This window comes from Anas platyrhynchos, chromosome 12 (assembly GCF_047663525.1).
Source record: "Anas platyrhynchos isolate ZD024472 breed Pekin duck chromosome 12, IASCAAS_PekinDuck_T2T, whole genome shotgun sequence".
In the NCBI taxonomy this organism is placed as follows: Eukaryota; Metazoa; Chordata; class Aves; order Anseriformes; family Anatidae; genus Anas; species Anas platyrhynchos.
The window spans coordinates 4,848,828-4,863,282 of NC_092598.1; the positions used below are offsets into that span (position 1 = coordinate 4,848,828).

Genomic DNA, 14,455 nt, shown 5'->3' on the forward strand with positions numbered 1-14,455 from the left:
GTTTCAGTGTTAAGTGTTCTTGCTCCCAATTGTTGGCTAATACTTTTCATGTTAAGGACATCTCAGCACAAGGTTTAGAAGGGCAAAGCAGAGATTAAAAATTCAGATTAAAATTCACGTTATCAGTTCAGGAAACATTCTATGAATGTTTCTCTCCTAAGACCTCCCTACAACATGACTATCAACCCAATAGATACATTGCTTGTCACTTGTAGTTTGTTTTGATATTATTTATTTATTTATTTATTTTTAAAAAGTCATACTGTTCAGGATTTGACGTTTCACACTTCAGTTCAGTAAAAGAAGACAAGTGAGGAGAAAGGAATCCCTTTTAAGGTATTAACTTCCTCAGCAGTAAATTGTTATGTAGCAGCACCTTTTCTCAAAGACAAATCCATTAAAAACCCATGTTGTGCAATAACGAAGACCAGGATGACATAATTTCATTGTTTCTTTTACCTTTAAATCACAGGGAAAAAAGTTCAGGAAGGTCTAAGCATTCAAAAACAGACTTAAGAAACATAAATCAAAGCTTACTCGGATGCAACAAAGGCATGATCTTTGATTGCTTGTACTACATCATCAAATTTGATCTTTGTTGTCCGTGTCCATCCGTGGTAAATAATGGGTTTCCCATCAGGACCATCCCAGCAGTCCACTAGGAAAGACAAGCAGTGGAAAAATTAAGACACCAAGTAGTTACTTAACTCTAATAAACGGAATACAATGTACATTCAGTTCTTCAGAGCATTTCATACATGGATTCATACATTCATTTCTAATAAAATATTCTTAGATGAATTTGTCTATCTCACGGAGGAAATTATATTGTTCTTACTGAAGTGAACTTACGTAAAATACAGTATAATTTTTTCCCAAAGCATTATTATGTGGGAATCTGGAAAGAATTCAAGCAGCTAAAACTTGTTTACAAGTTTACATTAATTTTCCATGTAGAAATACATTCTAACAAGTTGGTTGCATATCTATTTTTCTGATTTTAACCCTGAAACTCTGAGACACCTTTTGAAACACCCAAACTGAATGGAGTCTCTTGTTAATTGTTACAAATGTAAACCAGGAACTAGCTTAATAAGAAAGTGGTCAACAACATGAAATTCAAGTCAAACCTTTTAATAAGGAACACAGACACTGGGTTGAAGAAGCATACAGACTTAGTAGAGAACAATGACACAAAGACATCAACTGATTTACATGCAAGTTAAACTGGATGACAAATAGCACCAAATTACAAAATTCTGAGACTTAGGCTTGTCTGTATTATGATGAAGGCAAATAAGCTTTTCACCTATCTACACTGCACAAGTAATTCAAATTTAAATCTTATGCTTTCATATAGCAGATCGAAGATTGAATTGTTTGTGTACAGTGAGAGTCAGACAGAACTTCTTGGAATTCCCAGGGAACAAGGACCAGAGCAAGTAAACAGAGCAATAATGAGGCATAACAAAAACTATTTAGGGAATCAGTGTTTTTCATATGACTAACTAAAAGTTAAAAAAGAAAAAAAAAAAAGAAACAAACTAGTTCTTCATTTCGGTTCTTTTTTCTTTCTTGGTAAACAGGGGAAACCCTGCTTACATGAAGAGTATGTTATAAACCACTCCACAAGTTCATTACTCACACTCAATACATCGGCATCCCATTCTAAGGCACCTGATGTAAGCTTCTGTGGAGGATTCACTTCGAAGCTGGTCTCCTGTCAGATATCTAAGGGATAAAAGAAAATTGTAAGAGAAGACAGGCAACCAGTTTCAATTATTTCCCACTCACTCACTGGGCAAAATGTTTTCTCCTGTTATGAAGGCTGTATGTTGATTGGTTGGGTTTTTTTCCAAACTTGCTATGGAAGAACTGGGCTCTGCAGAACCAGATACTAACAGATTTTTGAATAGACAAAATTATAGAAGGTTAATTTTCAATCAACTCTGACAGGTTCCTGGAGAAAAAAACATAAGCTCTGCACATATACATAGCTGATCATGTTGAGACATAATCACAGTGGAGGGATGAGTATTTGGAGTGATACCACACCCTATACTTCAAGTTATCTAGCAGCTATATCCATATCCACTTCATTTCATTCCCTGCAGTATTTAATTTGTTCACCTCTCCTTACTCTCTTTACATGCTCTTTCTTTTTATTACAATGCTAGATGAGAAAAATTCCCATTCATTTGAAGAAAGTTCAACTCAACACCACATAGGATTTAACTTTAGCTAAAGAGCTTGCACACAATGTATTATCAATGAAAAGGGCTGGATGCCTTAGGCACAAGCTATGGAAATAAGCAGCTAAGTTACTAAGCACAGAACACTTCCAGATTGTCTTCCAGACAAAGACAATTAATAGCCAAGCCCTGATCAGCAGGTATGCTAATTTAAAGTCCCCATATTCTTTTCCTGCTCAGTAACAAACCTTTTCTGCTTTTTGACATTGTAAACTGTCAACATACCTATCAATAGTGCACACCACCACTGCCTCCTTTCCCAACACAACAAACCCATTGCCCCTTAGATCACACTAGCAGCATGGGATTTTCCCACAGGACAAGTTGGATCCTTACAGCATTCTTACGTTCAGGTACAACTGATGTTGAAATAGGCTTAGCAAACTCTGCTGGTGCTTGGAAAAAAGAGAAGCTCCTTCAGTAACTTTGATTTCAGAAAACATAGATGCTGGAACAGTTTTAAGTCAAGACTAATTTTTCTAACACAGCTCGGAGTTTGAGGGTGTTTGTTTTTTGTTTTTGGTTTTGTTTTTTGTTTTTTTTTTTGCAGCAGAGCTTATTAAGTCTCAAAGTCTGTAAGATTAAGAGAAGGGGAGAAAGGAAATCCACATGCTGTTTTTGCCACATTTACATCACACTTCAGGAAGACTTCACACATCCAGACAGTATATTTCTGGATATTATAATTTAAAATGTTTTACTTTCTCCTAACATGTGCCAGGTCTGTTTGAACAGATAGATAATGGGACTTCTGATAACTTACGTGTTATGAGAGGAAGAAATCCAGTAATGGGACAAAGGATTATTCATGTCCTGCACATCTATTGAATCATATTTCTCATCCCAAATACTGTTTTCTTTTGCAAAAAGGTAAGTGAGGAACTAAAATGCAAAGAGAGAGACCGAATTTAAATGTTTTAATCATACAAGAACATAAGAAACCCAACAATGTAGCAGGAACATCCCAAAGGATCTGTCAACTAATAAACAAACTAGGAACTAGCAGCAAAAATAAAAAATCCATGAGAAACCATTACAAAGCATCATCAGTTTACCTCATCAACAAAGAGGAAGGGTTCAGCAGTTTCTCTCATAGTGTCATCTATAAATTTGGTCATTCGTTCTCGGACTTTACTCAGATCTTGTGCCCAAGACTCCTTCAGATAATAAAGTAGAAAACAAATTTAGATGTGGTGATATGCTATATAAAATCTGACAAAGAGCAGAACCCTACAGCTGTGATTAAAGCTTCCATTTCAGATAGCTTACTGACAGTATATTTCTTTGTACTCACATCTTAAGGGTTTCCTCTACGATGTTGAAGAGCGAAAAAATAGCTGAGTACCTTTATATAGATTGGAGGCCCACGAGATCCACACACTATGTATGTACGTATATGCATGCACGCACACAGGAAAAAGCTGGCCTCCTTGAAATATATGCCTTAACTATATTCTGTTCACACATCTAAGTGCAATCTGAATGTACTTTTAACACAGTGAAATAAGGAGAAAAAGAAATTAGCAATCTTATACAGGAAGCATAGATCTCACTTTTCATTCATATTTGCAAACCTGCAGTTCATCAGCACCTAACAAATATAACACTAACTAGCTAAAAGGCATAGGAGGCAAAGAACTGGAATGTGGACAAATTCCAACAGCAGTCTTAGACCCACTCCATTATATCCTTTGTGAAAGTATAGCCTTAAAGATTGGCCTATGTATCAAATTATGATTTTTCTTTCACAGTGTCTGTGCTAAATAAGATTACAGAAGGCCATGAAGACAGTTCCAGTACCCGCTTCCACCCTTATCTGCTTGCTGGTATGGAACATCAGACTGGCCCATTCAAGAAGAAAATTACCTTTGACTCAAATGCGGGCAGTCAGCTCAGCTTTTTACATACAAGCTGATAAAATGGGGCCATGGCCAAGGTATTACCCCTAGCTGTATCTATGGTGACAGCTGTAACTAGGCCAGGCTATCATGCAGGGTTTATTTCCAACCTTGTCCGTTTATCTACATGACAAAACGAAGACCTGCTGAAACATTATTTACTTTTTCCTGCCTCTCTTCTTCTGGTGCACCTTCAGAGACTTTTATATGGATGAAAAATAATAGTTTTTGTGAACTTCAACAGCGGCAAATAAGAAGAAATCTTTCCAAGACCTAGTAACCTAGTATCATAGCTGACATCAATCACATTCTGTGTCATATCTTTTTCTATATATATTTTTTTAAGGAGCACATAATATTATGAGACAGCAAAAAGAGCTCAAAATTTCTGTAACATTCCCACCTGCTGCTCATGTAGCAGGAATCTCTGAAAGTCATGGAGATGAACTGCTGAAGCATCTGGGCGGTCAGTATTTCTTTAAAAAATAAAGAGAGAAAGGAAAAGTGAATCTAAAGAAACAATGGAGAAAGCGTCATCAGATGTCATAGAAGAAAATGTCAGGGATTTGTATCTTGTATTTACAGTATAAATGTGCTGCCGCCAGGAAGAAACTTTTTATAACTTCAGTGGAATTGAGATGAGGCTTGTAATACTGTATTACCTAATCACTGTAATTTGAGCCTTTAAATAAAACCTCCTAGAGTCCTGATATAATTTTGATAATTATTCATTGGGAAAAATACCAAATATCTGTTCATTGATCTGTAGCAAATGAACAGCATTCACTTCACAGGTGTTCTCTTAAGTTTATTTGAGGCACATGGAGAGACTGTTCTTTTGAATTATCACCAAGCCACACATCCACAGATAATTCCCTTCCATATATTATCTACCACAGTAGATTGCCTGAGTAAAACTTCTTGAAGAAAGATGCAAAAATGCAGCCACACCAACAAAAAAGAAGCACAGCTGCTTTCCGTTTTGTAGGACACAAATGTTGCATCATCTGGTACCAATAAGGCATTTATAACCTTGCACATCCTTGAGAAATCTGTGGTTTAAAGCAGTCTCACCAGTTTAATTTACACAGCGTGACCAAGGGCTAGGGAAATGCATGGTATACTCAGAACAAACTTTTAAAACAACTTCCTTCATCTGTGGTGATATTCAAAGCTAAGATAAACTGGTTTAATTTGTGGTCAAAATAGTAGCAGCAGAACCTGAGACCTCTCTTTTCACTCTGTACACATTTTACTAAATTTTCCAAGTCCACCAAGTGAAATTTGTAGAAACTGTTAGCATTAGTGTTCCGCTCGAGTCCAGGCAAAGCCTGTGCACCACACCACTCCAGTTTCAAGTTTTTCCATCAAATTGTCCTTCACTAGTTCTGTTCTGCACTTGGTAAAATCTAAACATGTCAATTTGGTTGTTGGAGTCCATGCCATTTTTCTTCTAGTCAGATGGTAAAAAACATTCAAACAACATCCAGAACTTATTTCCATGATAAATTCAGCTTTCTGAATGCAATAAGATCCATGATTTCTTTTCACTTACTAAAGCATAAGAACAAGAGCCAGTGACATAATTAAAAAGTCCTGCAGCACTGCTACCATATGTGTACTATTTGGAAAAATAACACAAGAGCCTTACCCAAGAATGAACACAGAGGAATCCTTTTTGAATTCATCGAGAATCTTTAAAAAGAAAAAAAGGGGTGGCAGACAAGATTAAAAAAAAGAAATAAAAGAACATGCAATTCTCCATCTAATGACACCTACTGGTTTGGACAGGGAAAAAACATGCACTTCCACTCTAGAAAAGCTGCATGCAAGTTGACAAGATACATTTTGCATTAAACACAGTAAGAAAAAAACTGCCAAGGGTGGCGATTGCATGTCAAACCTTCCAATGTAAAGGCACATAATTCTCAGGCAAAAAGCTTGCCGTTGTTAAGAATGAGTTTTCTGTGGAGGTTTTATTGTTTGATAGCTCACAAACATTGGAATTGTGTATCTTCCATCATATTTACGCATTTGAATGTAAACTCTAAATTGCTCCCAGCTTGGAGCAGCCTAGTTACAGATCACAGGAAACTTATCAACTGCCCCATAGCAGTTGTTGAGCAAATTGAGGAGTTTCTTTGAAATGATCCACAAGTGGCGATAACACGAGTTTAAGGAAGTCAGATAACCTCTTTATTTTGTGTTTTACTCTTCAACCTTCTGCTTAAGATAAATTTCTAGACTTTCATAATCAAAAATAAAATCTTATCAGTACACGGAGATTAATAATTACTTCACAACAATTTTAGCATCACTTTTAAGCAGCACAAGAAAGCACTACTGCCAAAAGAATCAACATTGGCTTTCACTATCGAAGTTTCCATTTCAACAACTGCAAGCTGAGTTAACAATATGCATGTCATCAATAAAGATATGTATGCAAGTAATTTCAAAGCATCTGTTTTCACACAGTTACAAACAGTTCCTAATTTTCAGAGTCACTAAACACATGCAGGTTCCAACTTCATTAATCTTTGCAATTAATACAAGGAAACAGTAGTTAGGCAGTTAATCCACTGCATTTATTTTTCACGAGCACTGTCTGAAGCACATCATGCTCTGAACTCAGCGTTTGTCATCTCTGAGCATGAGACACAAGAACAATAGCTGCTACTTGATGTTCAGGATATACCCCAGTTGTTTACAGAATGTTCCTTGTAATGCAAGATTAATACAAGTATGAAAAAATATTGCTTCTACCAGCAAACAGATCAACCAAACCAAATGCAAAGACATTCTAGATACTAAACAAACTCACAAGAAAAATTCTTCCTAGAAACCCCATTACACCTGTGCATATTTTTGCTACCAATATACAAGAAACAATGTGAATGACTTTTTCATCTCCTTAAGCCAATTGTTGATGGTGACTGTTAACTTTACATCAAGCACAGTACTATAGCCTTTCTGTTACAAGAATGAGGAAAGACAAAAATGCTAATAAAAAACAGCATTCACTCTTTATTCTGATCAGTTTAACATTATGAAGACTAATTATAAAAAAAGCTTACCGATCTCTGTTGTTCAAACATGATTTTCTTGTAGAACAAATGAAATTGTTCAAAACTAAGTTCTTCTTTGTGAGCACCTATTTCCTACAATAGAAAGTAGCACATAGTGAATTTAGAATTCCCTGAAATGCATTTGCACAGCATAGAAGTTACTCCTCTTCTAGCAGCCACCCTCTCATGTGTTCAGTTCTACTCTGACTTCATTTGTTCTATGTTTGAGGATTATTTTCTATTTTTTTGTTTAAGAACACAAACAAGTAAATAGGCTCTTGGTTCATGACACAGTACTCCTAAGCCCACATCTTTGGCCTTTTATTTTGTACTCTGACTATTTCCACTATGTTACTGAGAGTGAAGTAGTGCCTTTTTCAGTCATAGTTCGCTGGAGCAACAGAAGCAAAAATGTATGCTTTAAGGGTGGCGAATTACAAAGCAGGAAAAGGTGGGGATATTTAAAATTCCTGTAGGAATGGAAAGGACCTTCAGAAGCTAATAGTATTACCATAAACTGGAAGAAAGAAGTTATTAATTTGAATATATATAATAATATATCAATAATTATTGATATAATTCTTATATATGAATTTTATCTTCAATATCCAACAGTTTCCTGTGCACTTGCACAGACAGTATCAGCACCAGAGCTCCAAGCCCAGTGCTAACGTTAGGCAATCCTACAATGAAAAGTAGGAACATTTATGTCTGTATTTTCTTAAAGTCTTACATACTGGCAAAATCAGACTTAGAAAATCAGTATAATTTATTTAACTGTACATGGTAGCAAACAAAAATACATGTAGTAACCTGAACAGAAATATCAACACCTATCAGATAACACAAAACAGATAGAATTTATCAGGTAATTACCGCAAATTTATCCTTCAAGAACTTCATGCTGCTCACTTTGAAATTTACTTGGGGAAGGACAGTTTTCAGCTCTCTAAGACTAATACTGGAAAAAAAGAAAAGATAGAGAAAAAAAAAACACACAACTTTGTTGTAATAAGCCAGCTACTACAGATAATACTAAATATCTATAGATATAGGGTTTTTTTTAATCAACAAAAAACTGTTACTACTGAAACATTTTGGATAGGACTCATCTCTCATAATTACTAACTCCTATAAACTTAACACCTACATGTAAGCAAGCTAGACACATTTTCTAGTTAGTGGGTAGAAACAGTCATGTCAACTATTTGGGGCATTAAGCTTTTAAACAATACAGTGACGTATATAAATACATCAAGTATTTCACAGAATCACAGAACGCAATACATAGATACAAAGCTAAACTTATTGCTGCAACACCAGCCACACCACTCGAATCATGTCCAGTGTATGTCAGATATTTTTTTGTTGATGGAAGACTATATAAGAAACAAAACTGTAAATAGCTCCATCTGAAAAACTCAATTTCCTTCACATCTTCCCATTCTTTCAATCTCAGATGTTTCTCTCATCAGCCTTCACTTCTGTAGCTATGGCTTCCTTCAGTACAACTTCAGAGCAGATCACAATATATGGTGTACTTATCCTCCAAGAGTAAATGGGAGGTAGGGCCATGCTATGCTAATTCTTGCATGAACAAAACGAGGGTTGATTTCTATAGGAGCCAGCTGCCTAAATGCTTTAGATGTGTAGTTGGTATAGGTGAGACAATCCAACAGCTCACTGCTGTTACAAGAAGCAACCCCTCTCTTTGCTCTTGTTGTTAAGGTCCCATTGCTTCTATAGGCCTGCGTGGACACTCAAACCTTCTACTAACCTGACTCAACTTTATAGGCCAGCAAAAAAAAAAACTAGGGCAAAAAGGAGAACTAGTCTTCAAGTCTTCCACCAGTTTCATGAGCTCACTCAGCTCACCTTGTGTCCACATCAGTGTCATACCCAGAATAAGGAAAGAGTCTTGAGTGCCTGAATAGAAGCACGTAAAGATGGTGGAAGAAAAGGGCAGAGTGAGACTTCCCCCACTGAGTGGCACCAAGCTGGTAGAACAATTTGGTCATCCCCTGCAGCGACTTTTCAGTGGCCTGCTCTTCCACTTATCTTTAGATAGCAAAGAACAGAAATTAGGTCTCGTGTTAGGACTGAGTCTCAAACTCTGGGTAGGTACTACTGTGAGGCCTCAATGAGAAAGACACGGCATTAAAGAGGGACATATGAGGGGCACAGGGACAAGTCCTAGACTGGAAGGTGAGAGGAATAATAACCCACCACTGCAAAGAAAAGCAGGGAAGAGACAGGAGAACACAGGCACAACATCTGTGGGTGCTGTGGCCAATGCCCACAACACATTAGCCTTGTTTTCTTGGGTACTGTTGGTACTGCATTAAGATGCTCTGCCTTGACCTCCAGTGCAATTCATAAGCCATTAACTCTGTGCAAATAAACAGGATCAGAACAGAGTCACCTGAAAGCAACAAAAGCAATTAGCACCTGGACGAAAGTAACACTTCTGTTCTACAGCATCCATACAAGCACCTGCCCTGTGAGAGATTCTCATCTCCATTGTGTAGAGAGGGAAAGAGGAAAAGCAAGAAGGAACTTAGCCAAAATCCACGCCAAAGCCAGATTAGAGTTCAGGAAATTCCTGGCTTTCCACCCTGTCGCCAGACCTCTGGAAAAAAAAGCACTCCTTTTAGGAGCAAGAAGGAGCACTCTGCTCATACCCCAAACACCAAAAACAAGCAATTTCCTCTGGCAAGACAAACACAAGCCAAAACAAAGAGCTGGGACTTCATTACCCCTGGCAAAAATTCAACCTGTGAAGCAGGACTTGCCTGGAAGCCCAACCTTTCCAATTACCCTCCCTAGAAACTGCAGCACTAAACAAAACCTAAACAAAAACGAAGCCCACCTCAAATTCCTTTCCTGAAGTTTTCTAAAAGCCCGGATCATCTACCAAGAGAACAAATCACTGCCTTCTCCACAGCACAAATCCCCGAGATCCTAAGCAGACTGCCTTGTACCAATGAAACAACCCTTAAACACCCTGTGGAACCTCTTCAGCAGACATATCACCAGTTCCAGCTTCTGTGCCTTTAACATTTGCTTTTGCTTCATGGTCCTCTCCCCCAGATGCCTTCATAGTAGGGCTAGTTTTACAAAATGCATCAGCAGGTGTAAGCCAACACCTCTTTGTTGTAAAGGACGATATTTGGCCTTTCACCATTTTGGCCATCTTTGGAAACACTGCTCACACTGAAGCAAGCCACACAACAGCGCAGGCTGTCTGCAGAAGGGTGTTATTTCCTGCTGTAACAGTCTTATTCGCACAGTGAAACATCGTGCTTCATTTTGCTTTCAGGAAAAGGCCTAAATGAGAGGAAACACAAGTTCTTTTCCACACTGAATTACACCTTAGAAAAAAAACAGAACACTACAAAGAACAAAATCATGATAAAGTAATATATGTGGGGAAAAGGAGGGTAACATTCTTCACAGTTTTGCACATTTTCTGGCAACTCTAACCAGAGGTGTGCAGATGAATTCATTTAGAAAGTCTCCTTTGTTACGCAAAAGCTACAAAACCTACTTCACACATGAAGCTGAAACAAGCTACTGAAATTCAAACATATAAAGCAACACAGCACATGAGAGCCTACAACCCATATGTGGTCGTTTTTTTGTTGTTTTTTGTTTGTTTGCCTTTTTAGACACGAGAAGCATCCGCTCAGAGGTGATTCTTTGGCTTTGGCCTATTCAAATATAGGGCAAAAACACAAACCCAGATAGCCAAGCCAATTGCACGAAATTGTATTCAATGCAGCAAGCCCTCAAAAAAGAAAAAAGGCAAAAAAAAAAAACACCCCACACAACCCGCAACCAGAGATTTTTGCCCTTACTCTAAACAACTAACTAGGCTTCCTTCTACAGCTATGCTCAAGAGTATATTTGTTTCCCACTGTTAAAGCAACTCTTTCACACATTACCCTGTTGTACCAATAGTACTCCTCCTGTCCCCTAACACACTCAGGCATCTCTTATCTCTTCTTCCCCTAAATATTCTGTTCTGTTCTCATCGCAGCTCTGACCCCTGCAGGAAAGTATTCATGTTATTGCTGGGACAACCCTGTCTCTGGATATATCCGGTGTTGGTGCTGTGACTAGTTTCAAACTAAATACCACAAATATTAGTCATGGTTAAACCCCATCAGGATCGAAACCAGGTAAGGCTAACCATCTGAACACTGACCCCGGACCTTTAGCAACACACACTGAAATCTGCTTACACGGCTCGATTGTTACAAGTGCCCAAACAAGCTTTTAAAAGCTGGTTCTGGTCTGTCTACATTAGACCACAGTTGCTCCAATGCAAACATGCTTCAGCAATGAGTGAAGAACTTGTGGCAAATCTGCACGGGAAAGCTGACAGCAGGTTATACAAACCACTCTGCTGGGGTCCAACTTGCCCCCAGGAAGTATTGAAGGGCAAATGCCTCTGCAAAGCGAGCAACCTAACAAACCTGCACAGCTGAGCTGAATCTCTGCACTAAGACTGGGTGAAGGCAACCACCCTTCTTTATACTGGCAGGGTAAATCTACACTAACAGCAGAGTATTCATTTCTCATCACTTGTTTCCTCATATTACATAATGAATATAACTGAATGTTATGCACATGCTACATTTAGCAAAAGGCAAAACACGTTGTTAAAGCAAGAGCAAATACCATTTTCAGAGGTCTCATATTTTATATGTCAGGCAAATTAGTAGTTATTTCTCCTCATTCCGTGTCACAGTCTGCAATGAAAGTTCACTAAAAACAAACGGAACATAAAAAGCGAGCCTCTTACCTATTTCTTCTAGTCTGATCAACAGAATAGATCTGCTTTCTCAGCCAGCTTGAGGAAAAGGAGAAAAAAAATGAGAGAAAAGAATTTAATTTGAGAATTATTAAAAAAGATCAATTAAATATCAAAATCCAGAGATGAAATTCAATAGAAGTATTTAAAAATCAGAACATACATCACTAAGTAAAGCAAACATATTTCCAGCATAGCATCTAAGTATTCAATCAGTTTTATAATGCTAGTTGTAAATATATACTATTCTGCTGCTTAATATTGCATTTTAAGGCCACATAAACAACACAGGCAAGGGAAGGGTGTGCACAGCACAAAGGAATAAACAACCAGAAACAGTAAAAATGTAAATTGATACAGTGGGCCAAGATTTCAGCTAATCTAGAGTTACTCCGCCACATCAATGATCTACGTCAGCTGAAGCTGGTGACTGAAAGATCTTATATGCATAAAATTAAAAAAGAAGGGGAAGGGAGGGAGGGTTTAGGGAATTTTTAAGAAAATCCTGATTAAAATGCACCTCAGTTTTAGGTACAGAGCAAAATAGTATTAGCAGTATTAATAGTAAATATACACATGCAGTTTTGATCTAAAGGATGATCACAGTGCGCCAGTATTAAGCTTATCTTCATTTCTCTACAGAAATCACTTTGTTCACTGCACAAACATAGCCTGAAACCTAGTAGCACTTTGTATAACAGCTCTCTGCAATACCACACAATATATAAAGGCAGGAGGAAGTGAAGAATACTTTCTCCCCAGCTGAAATTACAAGTAGGTAAAGACAACATCAATGTCAATATCAAAGTTGCAAAAGTCAGGTAGACTTCAAGGACAGGGAATATATCCTTTGTATCCTTAAAACAGGTAATAGCAGTGACTCACCCCCAACACAAAAGTCAGCAGTGATGAAAAGCAATCAAGTACAGAGACAGTGTTAAAAGCTTGTCAACAAAATTGGCATTCTGAACATTAGCAGTTTCGAGCACAACATCTTCAGAAGCATTAAGGGTGCATTTTCACCATCATATTGCCGTCTGCTAAAAAGTAACCGTTTAAAATGTTCATTTTTATCCTGGCTCTCCCAGGTGAGCTGATCACATTACCATATGGTGCAATGATGTCAACAGGCAAAACTGTAAATGTGCACATGGGAATCATGGGGACACAGAAGCTGAAATATGGACATCTACCAGATCAAGCCTTTTGTGACTGCATAAGACATTTGAATTTTCCAAGAACTCAACACAGATCAGATGACCTTGATATTGCATTCAGAGATGTTATTTTTCTGTGGTACATTGAAGAAGGCAAACTGCAAGTTCACAGCAGTGTATGAGAAGTGCAGTTCCAGAACATGTAGATAGCCAAACAGACATGGAGAGTTTCCATAGGAGCTTTCTGTATCGCGCACAAACTGGCTAGTAGTTGTTCCTAAGGTAACTGGCAGGGAGCACTTGTTGCACTTCAATAATTTCTTTGGCGTTTTCCACTTTACATTCCAAAGAGATGTCAAGTCTCACAAAGTGAAAATATTCCTACGTACCTCTCCATGATTGCAGGCGTGGGAGCACTCATGACTTCTTGATACAAGATATTCAAGCCACATAACCATTTATCAGCATCATCTTTAGAATCAGCTGGAAAAAAATAATATGCTGTGAGAAACATATAAAAGTAGGACATAACTTGTGATGTCTAGATAAACGCTAGTACACAGAGATGCAGGTTAACCTTTCTCCTTGATAGATCTCATTGCATAAATCCATGTTGTTAATACTAGAACTAGTAGCACAGTGTAAATTTGAGGGTGAGAGGGCCAGTCATGGAAACTCTGACAGAACATCTGCTTCCCAGATTAGGTAAATTTCAGCATCTCACCAGAAAGATTATGAAACTGTTGCTGAGTTCTTACCGTAACATAACCAAACTTCGTTTTCTCCCCAGGGACCTAGATCACGAGCAACTTGAAGCACACAGAAAAGTGAATTCAGTGTGTTATAGCATAAACCTAGCTCGTGATATTCCAAGCAACCTACAAGAAAGCTGTAAAGCGCTAGCTTTTGATGAACACAACTACCTCCTCTTTTCATAACCATGCCTCTAAACGCAGATTGTCCCAGACTACGCTTAGGCAAGAGGAACAGAAAGGAAGCAATGTATGAAATTAATGTAGCTTATATAGAGAATCATAGAATCATTTAAGTTGGAAAAGACCTTTAAGATAACACATTCTAATACAAGGTAAATTTTAAAAAGGTCTATGCAGCTTAACACTGTAACTCAGGTGCACATGCCTTCCAACCTCACAAGCTGGTTTACGTTTATATCTAGTTTGCCTTTCCATTTCCCAAAACAGAAGAGTCCTCTACATCAATTAACACGACCACGTGTAACATTTCAACCTTACAGAAGCATGATCAC

The 14,455-nt window shown here is 37.8% G+C and overlaps 1 protein-coding gene across 7 annotated transcripts in view; it reads right to left on the bottom strand.

The window, feature by feature from the left end:
* Positions 1-14,455, bottom strand: part of PLCG2 (phospholipase C gamma 2) — a 72,256-nt gene that overhangs the window by 28,388 nt on the left and 29,413 nt on the right. For all 7 annotated transcript variants that reach the window (XM_038185661.2, XM_038185663.2, XM_038185660.2 and 4 more), the window contains 10 exons: positions 13,578-13,671; positions 12,023-12,070; positions 8,092-8,176; positions 7,225-7,308; positions 5,802-5,845; positions 4,554-4,626; positions 3,308-3,409; positions 3,016-3,134; positions 1,646-1,731; positions 538-658 (listed from right to left, as the gene is read on the bottom strand). In XM_038185661.2, coding sequence (XP_038041589.1) covers positions 538-658; positions 1,646-1,731; positions 3,016-3,134; positions 3,308-3,409; positions 4,554-4,626; positions 5,802-5,845; positions 7,225-7,308; positions 8,092-8,176; positions 12,023-12,070; positions 13,578-13,671 — 856 coding nt within the window. The remainder of the gene's footprint in view (positions 1-537; positions 659-1,645; positions 1,732-3,015; positions 3,135-3,307; positions 3,410-4,553; positions 4,627-5,801; positions 5,846-7,224; positions 7,309-8,091; positions 8,177-12,022; positions 12,071-13,577; positions 13,672-14,455) is intronic.